At 41.9% G+C, this 27,306-nt stretch overlaps 1 protein-coding gene and 1 pseudogene across 2 annotated transcripts; one reads left to right on the top strand and one right to left on the bottom strand.

The window, feature by feature from the left end:
* LOC139396413 (exocyst complex component 7-like) overlaps positions 1–25,958 on the bottom strand; it is a 36,643-nt pseudogene extending 10,685 nt beyond the window's left edge.
* LOC139396412 (5-hydroxytryptamine receptor 3A-like) lies at positions 5,227–14,927 on the top strand. Of its 2 annotated transcripts, none has more exons than XM_071143450.1 (8): positions 5,227–5,322; positions 7,270–7,314; positions 7,399–7,505; positions 7,720–7,889; positions 11,783–11,904; positions 12,850–13,060; positions 13,436–13,585; positions 14,045–14,927. In XM_071143450.1, the coding sequence occupies exons 1-8, from the start codon at positions 5,227–5,229 to the stop codon at positions 14,266–14,268; spliced, it is 1,125 nt and encodes a 374-aa protein (XP_070999551.1). In that variant the 3' UTR covers positions 14,269–14,927. The 2 variants fall into 2 exon arrangements, with proteins under 2 accessions (XP_070999551.1, XP_070999550.1); XM_071143449.1 differs by having other exon boundaries at positions 14,024–14,927.
* Positions 25,959–27,306: the final 1,348 nt, after the last annotated feature.

The following is a 27,306-nucleotide window of genomic DNA, read 5'->3' as shown; positions in this document are numbered from 1 at the left end:
GGCCATGTTCTGTTATAATCTCCACCCGGCACAGCCAGAAGAGGACTGGCCATGTTCTGTTATAATCTCCACCCGGCACAGAAGAGGACTGGCCATGTTCTGTTATAATCTCCACCCGGCACAGCCAGAAGAGGACTGGCCATGTTCTGTTATAATCTCCACCCGGCACAGCCAGAAGAGGACTGGCCATGTTCTGTTATAATCTCCACCCGGCACAGCCAGAAGAGGACTGGCCATGTTCTGTTATAATCTCCACCCGGCACAGCCAGAAGAGGACTGACCATGTTCTGTTATAATCTCCACCCGGCACAGCCAGAAGAGGACTGGCCATGTTCTGTTATAATCTCCACCCGGCACAGCCAGAAGAGGACTGGCCATGTTCTGTTATAATCTCCACCTGGCACAGCCAGAAGAGGACTGGCCATGTTCTGTTATAATCTCCACCCGGCACAGCCAGAAGAGGACTGACCATGTTCTGTTATAATCTCCACCCGGCACAGCCAGAAGAGGACTGGCCATGTTCTGTTATAATCTCCACCCGGCACAGCCAGAAGAGGACTGGCCATGTTCTGTTATAATCTCCACCCGGCACAGCCAGAAGAGGACTGACCATGTTCTGTTATAATCTCCACCCGGCACAGCCAGAAGAGGACTGGCCATGTTCTGTTATAATCTCCACCCGGCACAGCCAGAAGAGGACTGGCCATGTTCTGTTATAATCTCCACCCGGCACAGCCAGAAGAGGACTGGCCATGTTCTGTTATAATCTCCACCCGGCACAGCCAGAAGAGGACTGGCCATGTTCTGTTATAATCTCCACCTGGCACAGCCAGAAGAGGACTGGCCATGTTCTGTTATAATCTCCACCCGGCACAGCCAGAAGAGGACTGGCCATGTTCTGTTATAATCTCCACCCGGCACAGCCAGAAGAGGACTGGCCATGTTCTGTTATAATCTCCACCCGGCACAGCCAGAAGAGGACTGGCCATGTTCTGTTATAATCTCCACCCGGCACAGCCAGAAGAGGACTGGCCATGTTCTGTTATAATCTCCACCTGGCACAGCCAGAAGAGGACTGGCCATGTTCTGTTATAATCTCCACCCGGCACAGCCAGAAGAGGACTGGCCATGTTCTGTTATAATCTCCACCTGGCACAGCCAGAAGAGGACTGGCCATGTTCTGTTATAATCTCCACCCGGCACAGCCAGAAGAGGACTGGCCATGTTCTGTTATAATCTCTACCCGGCACAGCCAGAAGAGGACTGGCCATGTTCTGTTATAATCTCCACCCGGCACAGCCAGAAGAGGACTGGCCATGTTCTGTTATAATCTCCACCCGGCACAGAAGAGGACTGGCCATGTTCTGTTATAATCTCCACCCGGCACAGCCAGAAGAGGACTGGCCATGTTCTGTTATAATCTCCACCCGGCACAGCCAGAAGAGGACTGGCCATGTTCTGTTATAATCTCCACCCGGCACAGCCAGAAGAGGACTGGCCATGTTCTGTTATAATCTCCACCCGGCACAGCCAGAAGAGGACTGGCCATGTTCTGTTATAATCTCCACCCGGCCCAGCCAGAAGAGGACTGGCCATGTTCTGTTATAATCTCCACCCGGCACAGAAGAGGACTGGCCATGTTCTGTTATAATCTCCACCCGGCACAGAAGAGGACTGGCCATGTTCTGTTATAATCTCCACCCGGCACAGCCAGAAGAGGACTGGCCATGTTCTGTTATAATCTCCACCCGGCCCAGCCAGAAGAGGACTGGCCATGTTCTGTTATAATCTCCACCCGGCACAGCCAGAAGAGGACTGGCCATGTTCTGTTATAATCTCCACCCGGCACAGCCAGAAGAGGACTGGCCATGTTCTGTTATAATCTCCACCCGGCACAGCCAGAAGAGGACTGGCCATGTTCTGTTATAATCTCCACCCGGCACAGCCAGAAGAGGACTGGCCATGTTCTGTTATAATCTCCACCTGGCACAGCCAGAAGAGGACTGGCCATGTTCTGTTATAATCTCCACCCGGCACAGCCAGAAGAGGACTGGCCATGTTCTGTTATAATCTCCACCCGGCACAGCCAGAAGAGGACTGGCCATGTTCTGTTATAATCTCCACCCGGCACAGCCAGAAGAGGACTGACCATGTTCTGTTATAATCTCCACCTGGCACAGCCAGAAGAGGACTGGCCATGTTCTGTTATAATCTCCACCCGGCACAGCCAGAAGAGGACTGGCCATGTTCTGTTATAATCTCCACCCGGCACAGCCAGAAGAGGACTGGCCATGTTCTGTTATAATCTCCACCCGGCACAGCCAGAAGAGGACTGGCCATGTTCTGTTATAATCTCCACCTGGCACAGCCAGAAGAGGACTGGCCATGTTCTGTTATAATCTCCACCCGGCACAGCCAGAAGAGGACTGGCCATGTTCTGTTATAATCTCCACCCGGCACAGCCAGAAGAGGACTGGCCATGTTCTGTTATAATCTCCACCTGGCACAGCCAGAAGAGGACTGGCCATGTTCTGTTATAATCTCCACCCGGCCCAGCCAGAAGAGGACTGGCCATGTTCTGTTATAATCTCCACCTGGCACAGCCAGAAGAGGACTGGCCATGTTCTGTTATAATCTCCACCCGGCACAGCCAGAAGAGGACTGGCCATGTTCTGTTATAATCTCCACCCGGCACAGCCAGAAGAGGACTGACCATGTTCTGTTATAATCTCCACCCGGCACAGCCAGAAGAGGACTGGCCATGTTCTGTTATAATCTCCACCCGGCACAGCCAGAAGAGGACTGGCCATGTTCTGTTATAATCTCCACCCGGCACAGCCAGAAGAGGACTGGCCACCCCTCATAGCCTGGTTCCTCTCTAGGTTTCTTCCTAAGTTCTGGCCTATCTAGGGAGTTTTTCCTAGCCACCGTGCTTCTACACCTGCATTGCTTGCTGTTTGGGGTTTTAGGCTGGGTTTCTGTACAGCACTTTGAGATATCAGCTGACGTAAGAAGGTATATAAATACATTTTATTTAATTTTGAACCCTTCTGATGCTATACATAAACACTATTACATCAGAATTACTCTCTAATTTAAACTGTGGGTAGTTTCATATGTCCAGACAATTAGTCCACAACCAGCTGTCAAAACAAGCTGCTTCATGAGCCACTAGTGAGGAGATGGCAACCTTTCTCCATTACCCAGAGAGGAGACGGCACCACTGAAACCACAGTGCTGTCTGGTGCCCATGCATGATGACATTTCAAATAAACCAACTCAATCCCTTTTGTATTATTGTCTGTATGAAGTCTGTATGCTCAACAATATGATAACAGCCTACGGTCCTATTGAGGTCCAGTGAAACATATAGCCAACTACAGGGTTTAGAGGCAGGTGGAGGTGCAGTATATCCACTTCTGCCTAGTCACAGTAATTAGTAATTACCTGTCTGTTGTGGGTTGTTGTTTACACAAGATGGTGAAATGAATCCTGGGAGGTTAATTTAAAAACTCATTATTTTGGGATTATAGCCAAGCACATCCTGTACAATACCGAGGATAATATTCTAATGTAGACAGTTTGTGGGGGTGTGTATGTTCTCATGGAAGACTGCCGTGACAAATGTTCCAGAGCAGCCTTTATAAGGGTCATCCCAGGTGAGGCTTTGGCTTGAAAGGAAAGGAGAAGGCAAGTGGTGATCACTAAGCATCTAAAGGTAGGTTTTCAGTCCTTCTTCTAACCGTTTCATTGGAGGAAACTAGTCATTTCTACTAAGACTGCGCACCAATGTCTAACTGACCATGTACTTTGTGACAGGAGGACGTGCAGGGATGAGACCCATGGACCACAGCGTGCTGAAATGTTGTCTCCTCTCTCTACTCTTGCTAACAGGTAAGACATTGGGCTCCATTTTACTCTTCTTAAAACAGGCACAGATTACACTAGAAGAATATCGTCTTTCTCGTTCCTATTAGCAGATTTTAAGTAAACATTGCGAAACAAGCATTTCAAATGGTTAACAAGCTGAAATATTCAAAACATGTTTCAAACTGCCTCGTCCCATTTTGACGCACTGCTTGGGCTGCGTGTGAAAAATGCAGCACATTACCTTTCAAACAGATTATCTTACTAAAGTCATGAAAACAATTAGAAATAAAATATTCAAATACATTTTTAAGTGTATTGAAGCTGTATAACATGTTGCACTAAAAGCTGGCAATGTAGTATGTTGTTTGATCTAAACCTGGTACTCTTATCTCTAGTCCAGTATCACTCCAATATAACTGATTTAGAGTACCAGGTTTAGATCACTTTTCAGACTTATTGAGTCACTACTATGAAGCCATCAGAAATACTCTAAATGGGGAGATGGGAAACTCCATTTGATTCGTATTAACGCCCATTGTGTACAATGTCCACGCGTTGTCAATTGGCCGCACAGTGCATTCTGGGTAAATCTGGGACAAGAAGCGCACTCCTTCAATGAGCGAATGGGAGTCAATTGAGCGCTAGCTCAAAAATCCAACACTAGCATGAATTACACGGAAAAAAAGCACATTAGAAATATATTCAGAGATCTGAGATATGTATCTTGTTTACCTAGTTTTTTTTATTTGTGACATTACTTACTTAAGAAAATAAACATGTTATGCGTCTGGAAACTAACTTTCTACAAGGGATTTCGGCACGATTAGATTAACAACCGCGTGAGACAACATATGACAACGTGAACGCGATTGTCAATGAGCGGAGATTCCTATCTCCTCATTTCTTAAAGTATTTCTGCTACCATGAAGCAAGTCAACAACCTTATCCGATTGAATTTAGATTGTTTTATTTATTGTACTGTGGTTGTTAAAATATTGGAAGGCATCATTGGTTCCTAGAAAATCGCTATATAAATCCAATGTATTATTCTGAAATGATATACCTGTCTCTGGTTCCACAGTGTCTGCAGCAGACCCTCCATCCAATGCAGCAATTTTAGCTAGTGAAATGACTCCAGGCAATGCATCCAATACAGCCAATGCAGGCCAAGCACCCAATACATCCAACACAGCCAGTACAAACCAACCATTCAACACAGCCGGTACAAACCAACCATCCAACACAGCCAGTACAAACCAACCATCCAACACAGCCAGTACAAACCAACCATCCAACACAGCCACTTCATCCAGTGCAACGACACCCTCCTGTACAACACGTCGATGTCTGGCCAGCATGCTGATTGCGAAAGAAGCTCTGAGTCAGCCACAGTCTCCATCATGCATCTCAAATATCAGTGTGCCGTTAATAGTGTATGAAACTCTGTCTGTCGTAAGTCACTTTCTGTTCCTTTTAATTGAGTTTTGTACAATGTGATGAGTTTCAGAGATAACCTATTGACAGACATATAATTATGTGATGATTAATTATACCACAGCGTTGTTGAATACTAATTTCTAATTGGCTGAAAGGGCATTCTAAAATGGATATTAAAACCAGCTAACGGGAGAGTTGAAAAATATATTGTGCAAGTTGGAAAATAAATTGGGACACCTTGCAATCATGATGCATTATGTGCCTACACATGCAGACCGTACTTGCTACAAAGTTACAAAAAGCTAAACCAACAACCACACAAACCGAAATTGGATACATTGTAAACCCAGGTACAACGGGGAAAACTTCGCTAGCTATCATTGATTTGTTTTTGCAGACTGAGTAATGAACATACATGTTTGCAGTCATGACGGCGGCGCTATGCGGTCAAATCTTCCCACGTTTCTAGTTTGGCCAGCTGTTCTCAACTGGTATTTTTGATTTAGGTTCCCAGATTTGCTTGCAACAAACTATTTAGCCAGTTTATAGCCTAGTGTTTGATATGCAATGCAATCTTCTCGTAATGAACAGTGTCGAGCGTCCTGACGGGAAGGCAAACTTTAGCTATGTCAGGCAAAATCCGACATGATGAGCTCACTGTTGTGATGTATCCAAATTAATGTCAATAGAAAAAATCTTAAACAAATCTACTTTGCTGTTATTCTGACTGCAGAGATCGTGACTGTGTTAGCCATAGCTTGTTGGCTAACTAGCAAGAAAGGGACAAAAACAGTGGTGTAAAGTAAACATACTTTGAAGTACTAAAGTTGTTTTTTTGCGAAATCTTTACTTTACTATTTCTGAAAACTTCACTACATTCCTACAGAAAATACAAATAATAATAAAATGAACTTTTTACTCCATTTTCCTTGACACCCAAAAGTACTCGTTATATGTTGAATGCTTAGCAGGACAGGAAAATGGTCCAATTCACTCACTTATCGAGAGAACACATCCCTACTGCCTCTGATCTGGCAGACTCACTAAACACATGCCTCGTTTGTAAATTATGTCTTAGTGTTGGAGTGTATCCCTGGCTGTCCATCCATTTTAAAAACAAGACAATTGTGCCGAGACAATCTGCTTTGCTTAATAAGGAATCTATTTATACTTTCACTTTTGATACTTAAGTATATTTTTAGCAATTACATTTACTTTTGATACTTAAATATATTTAGAACCAAATACTTTGACTGAAGTAATATTTTACTGGGTGACTTTTACTTGAGTAAAAGTATAGTATAAAAGTAAAGTATACCTTATTAGAAAGTTACTCAAGTATGACTATTGAGTACTTTTTCCACCACTGCAAAAACGTTGGCAGCGAACACAACAAATAGAACGCGTAAATATCTAACTAATCGAACGAACGACTGGGTCTCTAGCAACAAAAATGTGAATGTATGAATTATCTTTATGAAAATATTAAAACATTTTTATGCCTAGCAGTAAATGTGTGCTTTAGTATTTTCTTTGGCAACTGTGATATAAGTGAGAGAAACTCCTCAGTTCTGTACATTACAATGGAAAAATAAACTGCAAAGGGACTTGACACCGCCGCGTCGTCCATTATTTCCAAGGTAATCATTATCTTCTCAGATATAATGGCGGTCTGCAAACCAACGTTAAAGGTGCATGCCGCCACCTACTGTGCTGGAGTGAGGTCAATCACGGTTTACAACATTTCTAAATCATCCTACCTAAATGTAGTACTTCTGTGAAAAAAAAGAGCCCTACTAACTTCTAATAGACCCTCTCCCATCCCCAAAATCCCCCCCAACGATCCTACACTTCCATCTGTCCCTCTCTTCAACATACTTACAATATAACACATGCTCCACCGTTTCTTTCCAAGGGAATGTACAGAACGTTGGCATTTATCCCTTATTATCTTCTAAATAGGACACAAAAGATCTTCGCTTCGAGAGTCATCTGCAAGTTATGTTGGTAAGTACACATTAAAAATAATCCAGAAACATTCAAGTAAATGTGCCATTTTGTAATACTACTCATTATGATTATACACTACAGTCTTGGGAAGACCCTGATTTATCATGGGACACATCAGTCTATCATCATGATGTGGTGGTCCTGCCTGTCAGTAAAATCTGGACTCCTGAACTCCATGTGACTAATGGGTGAGTCCACTTACAACAGAATACAATAACCTACCAGTAAGTTATATTTAACTTATTCTTGATTCCTTTTATAACATGATCTTCTAAATAGCGAGTAAAACATCTACAGAAATTAAATAGAGATACAGTATTTATTTTTGGAGTGGCCAAATGTTTAGGTGTGACAGTTTAGTAGATCAATCCTCAGTCTGTTCTTAACTTCTCATGTCTAAAGAGTGCAAACAACGATGAAGCACGGCAACAAGGATTTACTGGTGCACAGCAACGGGACTATAGAGCACATGGTCATCATGAACACTGTGGTGGGCTGTGAGGTCAATCTGTACAATTACCCCTTCGCTTCAGATTTCTGCCCCATCGCCATCAATGTATGGGCACTTAAAGGTAAGTGCATCATTTCAATCCTCATTCTGTCTGCTAAACTGCTATTGCGCACTATTACTTACCAAAGATCTTATTAAAAACAAGATGTTAACAAAAACAACGAAAACATGTTTTAAATCTGTATAGCCTACTGCAATTCCGTATATGATGCAATTCAGTTTATTTGTCATCTTTGGAGTTTTATATGCTCCCTGACTGTCCTCCCTACCAATGATGTACAGTGCCTTCAGAAATTATTCAAACCCCTTGACTTATTCCACATTTTGTTGTTATGGCCTGAATTCAAAATGATTAAATATATTGTTTCTCTCTCACCCATCTACACACAATACCCCATCATGAGAATGTCTTTAGAAATGTTTGCATATTTATACAAAATATTACAAATACAGAACTTGAATTTACATAATTATTCACACTCCTTTCCTATGGCACTACAAATTGAGCTCGGGTGCATCCAACTTCCTTTGATCATCCTTGATATGTCACTATCCACCTGTCTATGTAAGGTCCCATAGTTGACAGTGCATGTCAGAGCAGAAATTATACCATAAGGTCCTAGGAACTGTCCGTAGATCTCTGGGAATTGTGATGAGGCATATCTGGGGAAGGGTATAAAATAATTTCTAGAGTGTTGAAAGTTTCCAAGAGCACAGTGGTCAACATCATTGGGAAATAAATAAAAACATGGAAACTACCCAGACTGCCTAGAGCTGGCTGTCAAATCAAACTGAGAAACCGGGCAAGAAGGACCTTGGTCAGGGAGGTAACCAAGAACTCAATGACCACTCTGATAGAACTACAGAGTTTCTTGGCTGAGATGGGAGAACCTGCCAGAAGGACAACAGTCTCTACAGCACTTCACCAATCTGGGGTTTATAGGAGAGTGGCCAGACGGAAGCCACTCCTGAGAAAAAGGCGCATGACAGCACGTCTGGAGTTTGCAAAAAGGTATATGAAAGACTCGAGCATAAGGCAAAAATATTCTGTGGTCTGATGAGACAAAAATGGAACTCTTTGGCCTGAATGCAAACCACTATGTCTGGAGAGGACCAGGCACAGCTCATCACCCTCTAACGCCATCCCTACCCTGTTGAGCAGTAGGGATTGAGAGACTGGTAAGGATAGAGAGAACATTGAATGGAGCCAAATACATCCTTGATGAGCACCTGCTTCAGAGTGCAAACGACGTTAGACTGGGGGTGAATACTTGCAGCCAAAGCAACGATGGAATGGCTTCAGAACAAGAATGTGAAAGTCCCTGAGTGGCCCAGTCAAAGCCCAGACTTGAATCTCATTGAAAAAAACTTAAATTGCTGTTCATCGCCGCTCCCCATCTAACTTGAAAATATGCAGGGAAAAATGGGAGAAAATCCCCAAAAATCAGATGTGTAACACATTTATTTTTAGAATAAATCAAGGGGTATATAAACCCTGGATTGCTGATGCTATGTATTAGCCATTGAGAGGCATTGAAGCCATTCCCCCAGTAGGAGCAGTGCTCCATAGGAATGAATGTAATTCTACAGTATTTCAATTAAATGTTTCAAGGACAAAATTACATGCATTTAAGTATTGTTCTGTTATTGTGGTGACAGTAACATTTGTAATTCCAAAAAAGTATATTTTAAAACTCCCCTAAAGTCTATGCCCACGACCCTGTGGAAATCGAATTAGCATAATAATCCCCATAAAAATCTGTCAATTTAAGATGATATCTGTTTTTCTCATGAAATGTGTTTCAATCCACTGCGCCTGCCAATATCGCCATTCCGCATCTGCGATGAAAGGTGTCAGAGCTAGGGCGGTATTTATCAGACCATGAGACATCCCGAAAATTGGTCTTCTCACAAAAATGTCTTTAGAGTCCATACGGTTTGGCCTACAAACTATTAAGATGAGACTCTCAGGAACATGACGGTTCTCTCCGTTTTTGCTCTATGACCCCCACAACAGTCACAGGACTGGTCTGAAGTCAGTACTGCCGATATGCCAACTTCTGTCTGTAGCATCCGAACAGTTTTGACTACACACTATGACCCTTCTATGGAAAGGTGAGTCTCTCACGAGCCTAGTTTAAGTTTTTTTTTTAAATGTATGCAATAATATATGGAGATAAGGGGTTAAATACTATCTGTGTATCCATGTATGAAGCTGTTATTCAAGGTGTTTCTATGGAGTCTGTAAAATAATAAATGTAGCAAAAACAAATGTAGACATTAATAAATTCTTCCAAAAAAATACAATGATGGGGGGGTGCCAAGATGTAGGCACGGTGGTTCAACACAGCGCCCCCCATCAGTCATCTACTGTACAGTGTGTATATATATACATCATTGTCCCTTCCAGGTTTGTGGTGACAGAGGTGTGTTTGGGCCGGTGTAGCATGCTGCAGAACCAATTGGCCTTTTGGGCTGGACACAGTGAATCTTAGGGGTGTAATGGGTCAAACATTTTGATTTGGTTCAGTCCTTGATTTTTTTTTTTGCTCAATTTTCAGGAGGGGAAAAAATGACCATTATACCATCCTGTGTAAATGATAACGATGGACAATCTTTAATGTAGGCTTAAGATATCTCCCACATTAAATAAGGTAAATGAATAAGTTAAGCACGAATAAGAATTATATAAACAACATAACAAATGCAAGCTTTTATGTGTTGTATAGTTCACATCAGTGAAATAGACAGATACTGGGGTGAATGGTTTTAGCAGTATTGCATGACGATAGACATGAGAACTGGGGGTGTTATAAAAGAGCATCTTTTATGTGTTGTATAGTTCACATCAGAGTGAAATAGACAGATACTGGGGTGAATGGTTTTAGCAGTATTGCATGACGATAGACATGAGAACTGGGGGTGTTATAAAAGAGCATCTTTTATGTGTTGTATAGTTCAAGTCAGAGTGAAATAGACAGATACTGGGGTGAATGGTTTTAGCAGTATTGCATGACAATAGACATGAGAACTGGGGGTGTTATAAAGAGCATATTTTATGTGTTGTATAGTTCACGTCAGAGTGAAATAGACAGATACTGGGGTGAATGGTTTTAGCAGTATTGCATGACGATAGACATGAGAACTGGGGGTGTTATAAAAGAGCACCGGGTGGAAGACAAACACTATGTTCTGAGCGGTATGAAACACCATGAGAGGAGGCAGTGTTTTATTAGTGTGTATGCTGAAAGCAAGAACACTCTCTAGAAATCTTCCATATTCTTATTTGATTACTCCTTAAGCTTTAGCCTTATTGGGGAAGTTCATGATTTTACAACTTGATGTTAGATGGTTGGTTCCTCACCCTGAAAGTAGTCTATGGGCCTGGAGAAACATTAACCCATGGTTCAGTTCTCTCTGAACAACACTTTAGCCACCGCTAACAAAAAAAATCAATGGGAGTGATCGGGGCAATTGTCAACATTTCATGGCCAAATCAACCATATTTAGTTTGATGTTACTTAATGGTGATTTGGACACTTGTTTTTTTTTATTGCATTTTGCAAATGATTTCTCTTTCTCTTTTCTCTCTATTTCTCTTTTCTCTGAGACCCCACGCTAACAAACAAAGGATATGGCTGCCAGAATGAATCAAAGTGAGGTTGTTTCACCAAAGTGGCTCTGAGATATGTGTTACAGTAGGCTACCACCACTGAAGTATTAGTATAGATAGATTTTGTATTATTATTTCGACAACAAAAAAATTACGTAAAAAAAAATGGGTCATTTTTCCATAATTCTTCTGAGAACCAAAATAAGAGTCATATCAAGAAATGAACTGAACAAAAAATGTAAATCTTTACACCCCTAAAACAACAGATTTTTAGGGGTGTGAAGCTACGTACGGTATGATCTTTGAATGACTGAATTAGTATCAAATATCTGCTTTTCCAGGATGTGGCATGTTCCTGAACTTTGGGAAAGTGAGCACAACTAGTGCAAACCGTGGAGACTGGCTAACCGAGGAGGTGGAACTCAACACTAAAGGAGGCAGAGATGATCGCAACTATCTATGGGTTAGTGAGTGCTCCTGGTGATTTCAGTAGTTTGTGTGACATGTAAAGTATCTTTATCTATGGGTTAGTGAGTGTTCGTGGTGATTTCAGTAGTTTATGTGACATGTAGAGTAAAGTATCTTTATCTATGGGTTAGTGAGTGTTCGTGGTGATTTCAGTAGTTTATGTGACATGTAGAGTAAAGTATCTTTATCTATGGGTTAGTGAGTGTTCGTGGTGATTTCAGTAGTTTATGTGACATGTAGAGTAAAGTATCTTTATCTATGGGTTAGTGAGTGTTCCTGGTGATTTCAGTAGTTTATGTGACATGTAAAGTATCTATCTATGGGTTAGTGAGTGTTCCTGGTGATTTCAGTTGTTTATCTGGGACATGTAAAGATACTTTACTCTTCCTGTTAAGGGCAGAGCTTAAACAACATTTACACAGAAAAAAACAATACACCTAAATAAAAATGTATCTGATGTTTTTATACCTTTCATAAGTAGTATTGTGTAGATCTATACATGCACATCCCAGGCTATGTATTGTGTAGATCCATACATGCACATCCCAGGCTATGTATTGTGTAGATCTATACATGCACATCCCAGGCTATGTATTGTGTAGATCTATACATGCACATCCCAGGCTATGTATTGTGTAGATCTATACATGCACATCCCAGGCTATGTATTGTGTAGATCCATACATGCCACAATTCCAAATTTGCAGTGCGTTTCTTTTCCCATTAATTGGGGTTAAGGCATAGTTGGATCTGCACAACCGATGGTGAAGGATGTGGACTGATTGACATAAGGCTTCTTTTGAGTTCTGAAAACATCTGACAGTCTGATTTTGGAATGTAATGCTCTTCCCTTTCAATTTTAAACAAATGCTATACGTTTAGACGCAAGAACTCGGAAAAACAAATGATTTCAGTCTGGCCTACCTGTCTGTCTTCACAGGTGTCGCTGAAAATGCGGTCTGAAAACCCGTTTCTGTCCCTGGTCCTGCCCAGTATACTGATCATTGTGGCAGATGTGGTGAGCTTCTCCCTGCCGCTGGGAGGGGGCGAGCGTATCTCATTCAAGGTTACACTGGTTCTCAGCTTCATCATGTTCCTCATCATCCTCAACGACCTACTGCCTGGAGGAGGCCAGTGCAGCCCCATCATCCGTGAGTATCCCGTGTGTAATGCACCAGAATGAAACAGCATTTTGTTATAAACGGTGTGTATGTAACAGAGTTAAGAATGTTCCATAAGCTTATTTCACAGCTAGCTTGAAATGTCGCCACGGGAGCTATCGAATTTGATATTTTTCTGCAGCTCAATAGTTTGTTTGGTATGTTGTCAATTTGGGAGCAGTGATCCTGAACAGCAACAGTGATCCTAGTGATCCGTTGGGTGCAGAGTTTCACTATTTCCAGCCCGGTATGTTACAGGGACAGTAAAGAAAGATATACTGGTAGCAGCACACTGATGTCGGTTTCATGTATACAGGACCTCTCTGCCACCATATAACACTCACACATCTCTCTCGTTCTCCATAGGAAAGCACTTCTGTTTCTGTTTGGTCATCCTGGTGTTGAGCACGTTGCAGTCTATGGTGCTCACACGCCTGGCTAAGTGTGGCACTCTCTGGCCCTGCAGCCTCTCCAAGTCCAAAGACTCACTGCTTAAAGACACAGACAATGAAGAGGGTAAACTTTTTCATTCTTCTGTCATCTCAGTTATCCACAGAGCAAGATATATTTTCATGGTTTCCAAAGACATTAACAAAACGTCCTTATACAACCATTGTTAACCTGACCATGAAGTCATAATGACGTTACTGCAACCAGTTTCACTGGGGACCCCATACATTACTTTCATCATCATAAACTAGTCAAGTTGTATTTTAATGCTCAACCTTTTAATTCGTACCCTTTAGCTGCAGTCTTTCCCAGCATCTTTTCTTGTTAGCATCATTTGTCTGGCGTTTACGCTGGTCCAGACAGCTACTCCATTTCATCTTTCATCTGTCACTGAAAACTATGTCATTTTACAAAAAGGTCATTTTTTATTCATTTTTCATTTTTTATTTAATCATGTTATATTAATAATAGGTTTTCCTTTTTTCTCTCCTTTACTTTGTCTAGAATCCAAGTCTGATATTAAAGCCTCAGAGGAAGAGAAGAATACAGCCCTCCAGAAGGTGGTGAAGTTTCTCAACAAAATGGCTGCACAAGACCAGAAAAATGCTTTACACCATCGCTTTGCCAACAAAGTGGACTTGATCTGTTTCTGTATCTATCTCACCGTCCTCATCGTTTATGCAGTCGTCATTTTATATTTCTCCTTTGGTTCTCAATGTAAGATCAACCAATTAGATTTCTGGTCATAAATTCTTTATTCGCTTTCAACAACCATTTAAAAAAAAATATTGGTGTATTTTGGGTCTTCAGAAATTTTGCAAGCACAAACAAAAAGCTAGTTGTTTTGAGTTTCTGGGTAAAATAAATAGATGTGTTTATTCTTAAGTAGGGCTTTAACAATATTTATTTAAACATGTTTAGAACTAGCCAGTCATGTGTAATAATACATTTAGCAATTAGGGCTCTAATGAATACATGTAATGGGGACTGTAGTGATATAATCCCCCAGAATAGAGGCCTAGAACTCTAATGAATACAAGTAATGGGGACTCTAGTGATATAATCCCCCAGAATAGAGGCCTAGAACTCTAATGAATACATGTAATGGGGACTGTAGCGCTATAATCCCCCAGAATAGAGGCCTAGAACTCTAATGAATACATGTTATGGGGACTGAAGCTGTAGTATTAGTAGTGTGAAAACAAATCAACAGTGTGTTATTTCCTATAGAGGCAGTGTGAAGGCCTTATATTATCTCCTAACTAAGCAGGTTCTCAACCTCAGGCTGAGATATCAAATAGTCTCTCGATCATCTCCTCCACCTGCGCTGGGCTGTATTTGTGGTATCTCTCAGGGTGTTTGGAGAAATCATGGTCACATCTGTGTAAAGTACAGGTAAAGGACCATAATAAATGAATATCACTGTACCAGCGTTCTGTATGAAATTCTTACTGCATCAATATTGAACAGTGCTGAATTAAAGAACACATGAATTGTACATAGAGACCAAACATACATCCCAGTTTCACCTACAATATTTGAAAAGCATCAGTTATTCAACCACCTTATGTGTGCTGAATTCCAAATGGACCCCCTATTCCCTAGCCACCCTTGCAGATCTAAGAGGATTGGATAGGTAGAAGCAATTCGACAACATTTTCACTAGGCCAATCAGAAGGCAAGATGAAGGTATTACCATAATGCTTGTATCCATCCAATCCGCTCAGATCTACAGGAGTAGTTGGGGAGTAGGGGCTGGTGAATAGGGGCTGGGGAGTAGGGGCTAGAGTGTAAGAGCTAGGAAATAGTGAGTAGGGGCTATGAAGTAAGAGCTAGGGAATAGGGGTTGATTCTGAATTCAGCAGCAGTCTCCAGTAATAAGCTCTGATATGCCATGACTCCCCTCAGCAGAAAGGCTGTGTAGGCCTTGGACACCATCTCTCTCTGGGCCTGACAGATGGCCTGGCGCTGCTCTCTGTCTGGGATGGCCCACGCTTTCTGAGCCTTATACAGTTCCTCCAGGCCCTCGTTGAAGCTCTGGACGACACGAGGTCAAAGGTCATATCATTTTTGGGGGGGACCGTCATGTTATCACAATGAGGGCACTGTTTTGTAACAGAAAATGCAAACATTACAATCTTTGGTGTCCATAAATATAGCATGTCACAAACGGTGCCCCATAAATACGAGCCCTAAGCTGACATTCAGATTCAGAAAACTTTAATGTCCTCAAAGAGGCAATTCATCTTGCAGCAGTCATAAAATATATAACATCAACAAATATAAAATAAGCTGACATGTTGGGTTTAGACGTTTGTGATCATTCTGTTTGTGAGTATGAATAAGGGTTGTTGTGTAGAGATGTAACATGGTACTGATTAGGGCTGGGAATTGCCAGGGACCTCACGATACCATATTATCATGATACTTAGGTGCCAATATGTTATGTATTACGATTCTATATGTATTGTGATTCTCATGATTCTATATGTATTGTGATTCTCATGATTCTATATGTATTGTGATTCTTATGATTCTATATGCATTGTGATTCTTATGATTCTATATGTATTGTGATTATCATGATTCACTATGTATTGTGATTCTCATGATTCTATATGTATTGTGATTCTCATGATTCTATATGTATTGTGATTCTTATGATTCTATATGTATTGTGATTCTCATGATTCTATATGTATTGTGATTCTTATGATTCTATATGTATTGTGATTCTCATGATTCACTATGTATTGTGATTCTCATGATTCTATATGTATTGTGATTCTTATGATTCTATATGTATTGTGATTCTCATGATTCTATATGTATTGTGATTCTCATGATTCTATATGTATTGTGATTCTCATGATTCTATATGTATTGTGATTCTCATGATTCTATATGTATTGTGATTCTCATGATTCTATATGTATTGTGATTCTTATGATTCTATATGTATTGTGATTCTCATGATTCTATATGTATTGTGATTCTCATGATTCTAAATGTATTGTGATTCTCATGATTCTATATGTATTGTGATTCTCATGATTCTATATGTATTGTGATTCTCATGATTCTATATGTATTGCTATTCGATACTGTGATTTAATTGCGATTTGATGTTCCAAACATATTGCTCACCATATGTCTGCTGCTGAGACGAGAGAGAGACATGAGAAAACTAGTTTTGATCAGTCATGGAAATAAAAAAGTGCTGAAAACAAATTGTTTCCCTAATAAATTGGCGCCTTATTTAAAATGAAGATGGGAGAACAAGCTATGAAGGAAAAATACTGGAGTTTTGGTGCAGGAACAACCAACTAGCACAAATATAATATTGCGGTATTGTCAAAACGATACGATACATCGTCAAAGATAATATCTCGATATGCATCTGTATCGACCCCCCCCCCCCATCACTAGTACTGAAACAGATCCTTTAGGTACATGGAGGAATCTGGCCTCCTTGTCTTACCTTGAACTTGTCTTTAATCACCTGACAGTCTTTCTCTTTCAACTGAAGCCCGATGGTGATGACATATGAAGAATAGAAAAGGTGTGATTAGGTTTGAATAAAACAAGCAAATCCACTTAAAGGTAGATAGTGTCATTTGAGAAATATCCTTTTTTAATTTAATATACAGTATCAAATCAAATCAAATTTTATTTGTCACATACACATGGTTAGCAGATGTTAATGCGAGTGTAGCGAAATGCTTGTGCTTCTAGTTCCGACAATGCAGTAATAACAAGTAATCTAACTAACAATTCCAAAACTACTGTCTTGTACACAGTGTAAGGGGATAAAGAATATGTACATAAGGATATATGAATGAGTGATGGTACAGAGCAGCATAGGCAAGATACAGTAGATGGTATCGAGTACAGTATGTACAAATGAGATGAGTATGTAAACAAAGTGGCATAGTTTAAAGTGGCTAGTGATACATGTATTACATAAGGATACAGTCGATGATATAGAGTACAGTATATACGTATGCATATGAGATGAATAATGTAGGGTAAGTAACATTATATAAGGTAGCATTGTTTAAAGTGGCTAGTGATATATTTACATCATTTCCCATCAATTCCCATTATTAAAGTGGCTGGAGTTGAGTCAGTGTCAGTGTGTTGGCAGCAGCCACTAGTGGTGGCTGTTTAACAGCCTGTTTAACAGTCTGATGGCCTTGAGATAGAAGCTGTTTTTCAGTCTCTCGGTCCCAGCTTTGATGCACCTGTACTGACCTCGCCTTCTGGATGATAGCGGGGTGAACAGGCAGTGGCTCGGTGGTTGATGTCCTTGATGATCTTTATGGCCTTCCTGTGACATCGGGTGGTGTAGGTGTCCTGGAGGGCAGGTAGTTTGCCCCCGGTGATGCGTTGTGCAGACCTCACTACCCTCTGGAGAGCCTTACGGTTGAGGGCGGTGCAGTTGCCATACCAGGCGGTGACACAGCCCGCCAGGATGCTCTCGATTGTGCATCTGTAGAAGTTTGTGAGTGCTTTTGGTGACAAGCCGAATTTCTTCAGCCTCCTGAGGTTGAAGAGGCGCTGCTGCGCCTTCTTCATGATGCTGTCTGTGTGAGTGGACCAATTCAGTTTGTCTGTGATGTGTATGCCGAGGAACTTAAAACTTGCTACCCTCTCCACTACTGTTCCATCGATGTGGATAGGGGGGTGTTCCCTCTGCTGTCCACAATCATCTCCTTAGTTTTGTTGACGTTGAGTGTGAGGTTATTTTCTTGACACCACACTCCGAGGGCCCTCACCTCCTCCCTGTAGGCCGTCTCGTCGTTGTTGGTAATCAAGCCTACCACTGTTGTGTCGTCCGCAAACTTGATGATTGAGTTGGAGGCGTGCGTGGCCACGCAGTCGTGGGTGAACAGGGAGTACAGGAGAGGGCTCAGAACGCACCCTTGTGGGGCCCCAGTGTTGAGGATCAGCGGGGAGGAGATGTTGTTGCCTACCCTCACCACCTGGGGGCGGCCCGTCAGGAAGTCCAGTACCCAGTTGCACAGGGCGGGGTCGAGACCCAGGGTCTCGAGCTTGATGACGAGCTTGGAGGGTACTATGGTGTTGAATGCCGAGCTGTAGTCGATGAACAGCATTCTCACATAGGTATTCCTCTTGTCCAGATGGGTTAGGGCAGTGTGCAGTGTGGTTGAGATTGCATCGTCTGTGGACCTATTTGGGCGGTAAGCAAATTGGAGTGGGTCTAGGGTGTCAGGTAGGGTGGAGGTGATATGGTCCTTGACTAGTCTCTCAAAGCACTTCATGATGACGGATGTGAGTGCTACGGGGCGGTAGTCGTTTAGCTCAGTTACCTTAGCTTTTTTGGGAACAGGAACAATGGTGGCCCTCTTGAAGCATGTGGGAACAGCAGACTGGTATAGGGATTGATTGAATATGTCCGTAAACACACCGGCCAGCTGGTCTGCGCATGCTCTGAGGGCGCGGCTGGGGATGCCGTCTGGGCCTGCAGCCTTGCGAGGGTTAACACGTTTAAATGTCTTACTCACCTCGGCTGCAGTGAAGGAGAGACCGCATGTTTTCATTGCAGGCCGTGTCAGTGGCACTGTATTGTCCTCAAAGCGGGCAAAAAAGTTATTTAGTCTGCCTGGGAGCAAGACATCCTGGTCCGTGACTGGGCTGGATTTCTTCCTGTAGTCCATGATTGACTGTAGACCCTGCCACATGCCTCTTGTGTCTGAGCCGTTGAATTGAGATTCTACTTTGTCTCTGTACTGGCGCTTAGCTTGTTTGATAGCCTTGCGGAGGGAATAGCTGCACTGTTTGTATTCGGTCATGTTACCAGACACCTTGCCCTGATTAAAAGCAGTGGTTCGCGCTTTCAGTTTCACACGAATGCTGCCATCAATCCACGGTTTCTGGTTAGGGAATGTTTTAATCGTTGCTATGGGAACGACATCTTCAACGCACGTTCTAATGAACTCGCACACCGAATCAGCGTATTCGTCAATGTTGTTATCTGACGCAATACGAAACATCTCCCAGTCCACGTGATGGAAGCAGTCTTGGAGTGTGGAGTCAGCTTGGTCGGACCAGCGTTGGACAGACCTCAGCGTGGGAGCCTCTTGTTTTAGTTTCTGTCTGTAGGCAGGGATCAACAAAATGGAGTCGTGGTCAGCTTTTCCGAAAGGGGGGCGGGGCAGGGCCTTATATGCGTCGCGGAAGTTAGAGTAACAATGATCCAAGGTCTTTCCACCCCTGGTTGCGCAATCGATATGCTGATAAAATGTATCAAAACATCTACCCTCACCTTGTCACTTGGCTTAAAGGTGGGCAGATTCTTTTCAGTCAGGCACTCGGTCACCTTCAACCAACTGCAACACACAAGCAGCACACATTCACTGCACAGATCAGTCATGTTCAGTAGCATAATCATTCATTGGACTGCCCACAAGTCTGGAACCAACAAGCCTGAACAGCTTATACCCCCCAAGCCATGACTGCTAAATAGTTCAAAAGTTAGTCCTTGTACCTATTGGTTATCTCCATTGGCCCTTTTTGCATGAACTCTTTTGACTTATCGAATACACTGCTGTTACTGTTTATTCTCTACCTCAATTACATCGTACCCCTGCACATCGACTTGGTACTGGTACCCCGTATATACAGCCAAGTTATCGTTAATCATTGTGGATTTATTCCTGGTTATTATTTTCCTATTATTTCTCTCAGCAGTGTTGGGATGGTCCCGCAAGTAAACATTTCACTGTCCGTCTACACCTGTTGTTTACGAAGCATGCAACAAATACATTGTATTCAAGTTGTAGCATAAGATACTTGATTTAATGTAGCATTGTCCCCGTGTGAAGTAATGGTAATGCTTCACTTAAAGCCTGCAGGTATCATGCATTATGATGCAGTTATAATGCATTATGATGCAGTTATAATGCCGGTATCATGCATTATGATGCAGTTATAATGCATTATGATGCAGTTATAATGCCGTTATAATGCATTTTGATGCAGTTATAATGCCGGTATCATGCATTTTGATGCAGTTATAATGCCGGTATCATGCATTTTGATGCAGTTATAATGCATTTTGATGCAGTTATAATGCCGGTATCATGCATTTTGATGCAGTTATAATGCATTTTGATGCAGTTATAATGCATTTTGATGCAGTTATAATGCATTTTGATGCAGTTATAATGCATTTTGATGCAGTTATAATGCCGGTATCATGCATTTTGATGCAGTTATAATGCATTTTGATGCAGTTATAATGCCGGTATCATGCATTATGATGCAGTTATAATGCATTTTGATGCAGTTATAATGCCGGTATCATGCATTTTGATGCAGTTATAATGCATTATGATGCAGTTATAATGCCGGTATCATGCATTTTGATGCAGTTATAATGCATTTTGATGCAGTTATAATGCATTTTGATGCAGTTATAATGCATTTTGATGCAGTTATAATGCATTTTGATGCAGTTATAATGCATTTTGATGCAGTTATAATGCATTTTGATGCAGTTATAATGCATTTTGATGCAGTTATAATGCCGGTATAATGCATTTTGATGCAGTTATAATGCAACTATGATGCAGTTACAATACATTATGATGCAGTTACAATGCATTATGATGCAGTTACAATGCATTATAACACTTGTCATGAGCATGTATGACCACTGTATAATCTATATTATAATATCACAAACCTAGGCAACAAACATGAGCTGGTAGATCAGTCAACCCACACCGGAGAGGGGGGAATTCAAAACATTACATTTCCAAGGGAAAGCAAGTGCCAGGATCTCACAGGAAATATGGGTGTTTTTAAAGTATTCCAGAGTTGACAATATTAGCAGCATATCCAGAGACCGAAAAGCTGAACTGATGAATATCATTTTGAGGAAATTGCATTTAATGATTTACAATGATTCACCGGGCCGTAAGGGCAGTATGCTAACCTGGTTACCAATCTGTTCCTGTCATCATTCCACTCCTTGTCATGCAAAACATGTTTTAGCAATGACAGGGAATACAAAGAGTGGAATGTTAGCAGAAAAGGCTGTGGATTTCAGGCTAGCAGGAGGCAGCTAGTCTCTTCTAATAATACATAATGATCAGGACTAACGTTAGACGATGTTAGATTCCATCACTCCCTTCTTCCTCCTCTGGATTCCTGGTCCCTCACCTGTGCTGGTACACCTGCTTCTGTTGCTCAATCAGTTCCCCGTACTCAACCTCTGGATCCCCGCCGCTGGTTTTAACCACTTCAAACAGAGATGACCTGCAGGTAGATGTCCCTGTCATAACCCCTGTGAGCTGTGACAAATTCACTTACAACCCTGAACTAAAGAACATGGAAAGTCAAAATGTAGGTCACTTTGAGTGATCATTATGTTGTCTAGGCCTAGTTAATATCTCAACCTTAGGGATCTCTAATGTCTCAAATAAATAATTATTATAGTTCCGGACTGTTCTGGAACGGGTGTTCTGGTAAACTGCATGACCAGGTTCGTATTCATTAGGGCACGCCACAGAAAAAGTTTTTAAAATGTTTTGTAACTGAAAAATAAAATGTGCGTTTCTCATTTCTTAATTCCAGGTGGTCCCTCCCCTCCCTGTTTGACTGTTTTCTTCCATTTGTTGCCTAATAAACATGACCCTTGTAATGGGAATATTAATGTTTGTGTTTTTCTTATAACTAATTTCTGAGTTCTATTCATCTGCTGTTCTATAAACCAATTTCTGTGATCACGCAAGTGGCTGACTGTACAAATCACCTATCAGTAGCTGCAATTTGGCAGTACGCCCAGATCGTGTTTTGAGAACGGACGACCGTGTTTTGAGAACAAACAAAAAATATCTCAGTTTCAAGGTCTCAGCTTAGAGAGAAAGAAGCCTCGTGAGGTGTTGGTCTGTCACATGTTATGAACCAGTGTTGGCCTGTCACATGTTATGAAACAGTATTGGTCTGTCACATGTTGTGAAACAGTATTGGTCTGTCACATGTTATGAAACAGTGTTGGTCTGTCACATGTTATGAAACAGTGTTGGTCTGTCACATGTTGTGAAACAGTATTGGTCTGTCACATGTTATGAAACAGTATTGGTCTGTCACATGTTATGAAACAGTGTTGATCTGTCACATGTTATGAAACAGTGTTGGCCTGTCACATGTTATGAACCAGTATTGACCGGTCACATTAATGAAACAAGATGGTAATGATTAATGAATTATGCTAAATCATGCAAATATAACTTGTCTATGTATAGTCATATATAAGACAACTGCTGGGACTGCCCAGGCAGAGCTCCTGATTGACATGTGTACTATGGTGCATTGAGTTGGTTGGAACCTCTCCAGCGCGCTGACAATAAACAATGGTTCATTTAAGATTGACTTTGAGTATCCCTGTGTAAGATTTTTTTCACAACACCCTGTTCATTAATATGCAAGGCCCTAATGCCAGACTCAAGCAACGGTTCATCCACACTGTGTATTACAGCTAACACACACTTTGGAAATGTACAGAGAGGGCCTACTTCTTCATTGACTTGAGGATGTAGTTGTAGTTGTTGAGGAGGAAGATGGCCCCGAGAGCATGGTCCTCGTACACCTTGGCCTTACTCTGTAGGTTGTACTGGAGATGCTCCAGCACTTGACCTGGAAAAGGGAAATCATGAACATCATGTAAAACCACATAGCCACCACATGGGGGCAGTCAAGGTTCCTCATGTAAAACCACATAGCCACCACATGGTGGGAGTCAAGGTTCCTCATGTAAAACCACATAGCCACCACATGGTGGCAGTCAAGGTTCCTCATGTAAAACCACATAGCCACCACATGGGGGCAATCAAGGTTCCTCATGTAAAACCACATAGCCACCACATGGGGGCAGTCAAGGCACTTGAACTAAACACCACCTGTGGCTGATTCTGACTCATAATCAGGGGTGAAAGTAGATTATGGGACCTCCAGTATCGAATTTACTTTCTTTGGAGCCAAAAGCCAGCATATTGCCTTAGCTTAATGGCGTCCGCATGCTTCCCAGCCGAAACAGTTCGGAAGAGTTTGTGCATATATTATGACAACATTTTGTGACGTTTTTCTTCGTTTTGTACTTCGGTAAGGGTTTTTTCAGTTGTTCAGGCACACACATTGTTTTCTTGAGGCAGGTTGAAGTCGGTAGCTGAAGTCTACCCCCCTTCGTCTGTGATTGGTCAACAGTAGGGATTCTTCAGTAAAGTCTTTGTTGTCATTCAGTGAGAGACGACTCGTTTTTATGCATATTTTTTCATTGAGAAACACTGCACCAAACATCTTAGTTAGATGTAAAGTTGCGCAACTAAGATCTCTGCAAAAACGTGCAAATTAATGACATAATTCTTGAACTATCTTAGATCAATTCTGAATAGAAATTTGGCTTGTCACCTAAAACACTCACAAACACAATCAAGAGCATCCTGTCGGGTTGTATCACCGCATGGTACGGAAACTGCTCCGCCCACAACCGTAAGGCTCTCCAGAGGGTAGTGAGGTCTGCACAACGCATCCCCGGAGGCAAACTACCTGCCCTCCAGGACACCTACACCACCCGATGTCACAGGAAGGCCAAAAAGATCATCAAGGACAACAACCACTCGAGCCACTGCCTGTTCACCCCGCTATCATCCAGAAGGCGAGGTCAGTACAGGTGCATCAAAGCTGGGACCGAGAGACTGAAAAACAGCTTCTATCTCAAGGCCATCAGACTGTTAAACAGCCATCACAAACATAAAGTGGCTGCTGCCAACATACAGACTCAAATCTCTGGCCACTTTAATAAATGTAATAAATGGATTTAATAAAGGTATCACTAGTCACTTTAAATAACGGCACTTCAATAATGTCTACATGTCCTACATTACTCATCTCATATGTATATACTGTACTCTATACCATCTACTGCATCTTGCCTATGCCGCACAGCCATCGCTCATCCACATATTTATATGTACATAGTCTTATTCATCCCTTTACATTTGTGTGTATAAGGTAGTTGTTGTGAATTTGTTAGATTATTTGTTAGATATTACTGCACTGTTGGATCTAGCACAAGCATTTCACTACACTCACATTAACATCTGCTAACCATGTGTATGTGACCAATACAATTTGATTTGATTATTTTGAGGAAGTGTAAACTGGCTACGGTGTCTCAAAATGGACAAACCGTACTATTGCCACTTTTTAAAATAATTTTTAAGCGAAGTTATGCGAGCCCACTCGACTTCGGCTAGCCGCCAGCTGAACTGAAGCATGCGGACGCCTTAAGACCCAACGGTTCAGCGTCTTGCCCTTGTCAAAGGTGTCATTCTGGATATTAGACACAGCCATGTTGAACACTCACAGACATAAGGACTCAGTGCTCTCTGATTGTCATTCCCCTTGGACTCCTGACTGTCTGATGGCTGTTCTTCTGATTCATCTGCATCTGGTGAACAAAACAATTCTATATCTACACATCTTATCTCAATGAGGAAAAACCAACCATCTAATAACCATCTAGTTTTGTAACCGAAAACTCAATCTAATAAACAAAGAGAAACACTCCGTACCAGTGTCATGTTGAACGTCCACCTGAACACTACTGGACACCTCCATAGTTACTGTGTCACTGTCTACATCATGAGGATAAAGGATGGACCGAACAGCATCTGCAAAGGACAGCAACTGCTGCAGGAATAGAATTGTCTGGAGACAGTAAGAGAAAAAATAACATATTAGACATATTTAGTTAGGTCAGTTCAAATGGGATAAAAAATAAAATATACTTTATTCTACATTTAGTGAGAAACTGACATGTGTCTTCTGTCTAGTATCCCATGATGCAACAATATAAGGAAACAAACCCCCTCTGGAACAAAACACCCTTGTCCTTACACAAATCTAGATAAGCACATCGGCATTACTGATTCACTTAATTGAATGGAAACTGATGGAGAGGAAACAGAAAAGAGAGCTGTTACATTGCTGTTGAATTCATGCACCGTTCCATCCTTGGACATACTCTCCCTATCAGGGTTGGTCTGTGAGAGAAAGGGGAAAATTACAATTCGGGGTTGAGTTTCTCAAAGCTTCCAGATCGTTTTAGGTCATTGGAATGTACGCAATCACAGCCCAAATACATGATCTCAGTGCTATGAAGCTTTTGGGAAACTCCCCCGCTTGTCTGTCTGATTAAATCACATTATCACAACAATCCAGTCTGAGGTTCCGTTGCTGGATGATGAAAGGTTCTATAATTCAAAGTCCTTCCAACTAAAACAATCTTTGAATGGTTAGAATGTCGTACCTTGACGTGAGCAGAAAAGTCCGTCAGTGCTCTGGCTGCCAGGGTCTTCATAGATGTAACGAGTTTGGAAAGCTTGGCCAAGGTGCCGCTTGTTGTGCACTGACAGGCAATATGAAACATGACATCACACAGTCAGCCATAATAATACCGTGGTGGACTAAAGTTTTCAGAATGACACAAATATTCCTTTTCATAAAGTCTGCTGCCTCAGTGTCTTTAGATATTTTTGTCAGATAATTACAAGCATTTCATAAGTGTCAAAGGCTTTTATTGACAATTACATGAAGTTGATACAAAGAGTCAATATTTGCAGTGTTGACCCTTCGTTTTCAAGTCCTCTGCAATCCGCCCTGGCATGTTGTCAATTAACTTCTGGGCCACATCCTGACTGATGGCAGCCCATTCTTGCATAATCAATGCTTGGAGTTTGTCAGAATTTGTGGGGTTTTGTTTGTCCACCCGCCTCTTGAGGATTGATCACAAGTTCTCAATGGGATTAAGGTCTGGGGAGTTTCCTGGCCATGGACCAAAAATATTGATGTTTTGTTCCCCGAGCCACTTAGTTATCACTTTTGCATTATGGCAAGGTGCTCCATCATGCTGGAAAAGGCATTGTTCGTCACCAAACTGTTCCTGGATGGTTGGAAGAAGTTGCTCTCAGAGGATGTGTTGGTACCTTTCTTTATTCATGGCTGTGTTCTTAGGCAAAATTGTGAGTGAGCCCACTCCCTTGGCTGAGAAGCAACCCCACATATTAATGGTCTCAGGATGCTTTACTGTTGGCATGACACAGGACTGATGGTAGTGCTCACCTTATCTTCTCTGGACAAGCTTTTTTTCTGGATGCCCCAATCAATCGGAAAGGGGATTCATCAGAGAAAATGACTTTACCCCAGTCCTCAGCAGTCCAATCCCTGTACCTTTTGCAGAATATCAGTCTGTCCCTGATGTTTTTCCTGGAGAGAAGTGGCTTCTTTGATGCCCTTCTTGACACCAGGCCATCTTCCAAAAGTCTTCGCCTCACTGTGCGTGCAGATGCACTCACACCTGCCTGCTGCCATTCTTGAGCAAGCTCTGTACTGGTGGTGCCCCGATCCCGCAGCTGAATCAACTTTAGGAGACGGTCCTGGCACTTGCTGGACTTTCTTGGGCGCCCTAAAGCCTTCTTCACAACAATTGAACCGCTCTCCTTGAAGTTCTTGATGATCCGATAAATGGTTGATTTAGGTGCAATCTTACTGGCAGCAATATCCTTGCCTGTGAAGCCCTTTTTGTGCAAAGCAATGATGAAGGCACGTGTTTCCTTGCATGTAACCGTGTTTGACGGAGGAAGAACAATGATTCCAAGCACCACCCTCCTTTTGAAGCTTCCAGGCTGTTATTCAAACTCAATAAACATGACAGTGATCTCCAGCCTTGTCCTCGTCAACACTCACCCCTGTGTTAA

The sequence above is a fragment of the Oncorhynchus clarkii genome, unplaced genomic scaffold (genome assembly GCF_045791955.1).
Source record: "Oncorhynchus clarkii lewisi isolate Uvic-CL-2024 unplaced genomic scaffold, UVic_Ocla_1.0 unplaced_contig_1133_pilon_pilon, whole genome shotgun sequence".
NCBI classification, from domain to species: Eukaryota; Metazoa; Chordata; class Actinopteri; order Salmoniformes; family Salmonidae; genus Oncorhynchus; species Oncorhynchus clarkii.
The sequence above is the reverse complement of the archived record's forward strand: the minus strand, read 5'-3'. Positions and strand labels throughout refer to the sequence as shown.

Excerpts from the sequence above, each read along its gene's own strand:
- LOC139396412 (XM_071143449.1), top strand. The coding sequence starts at position 5,227 with ATGCTGATTGCGAAAGAAGCTCTGAGTCAGCCACAGTCTCCATCATGC. Across the intron at positions 5,323-7,269 it reads TGTATGAAACTCTGTCTGTC|GACACAAAAGATCTTCGCTT; the intron begins GTAAGTCACTTT and ends TCTTCTAAATAG. Across the intron at positions 7,890-11,782 it reads CAATGTATGGGCACTTAAAG|GATGTGGCATGTTCCTGAAC; the intron begins GTAAGTGCATCA and ends CTGCTTTTCCAG.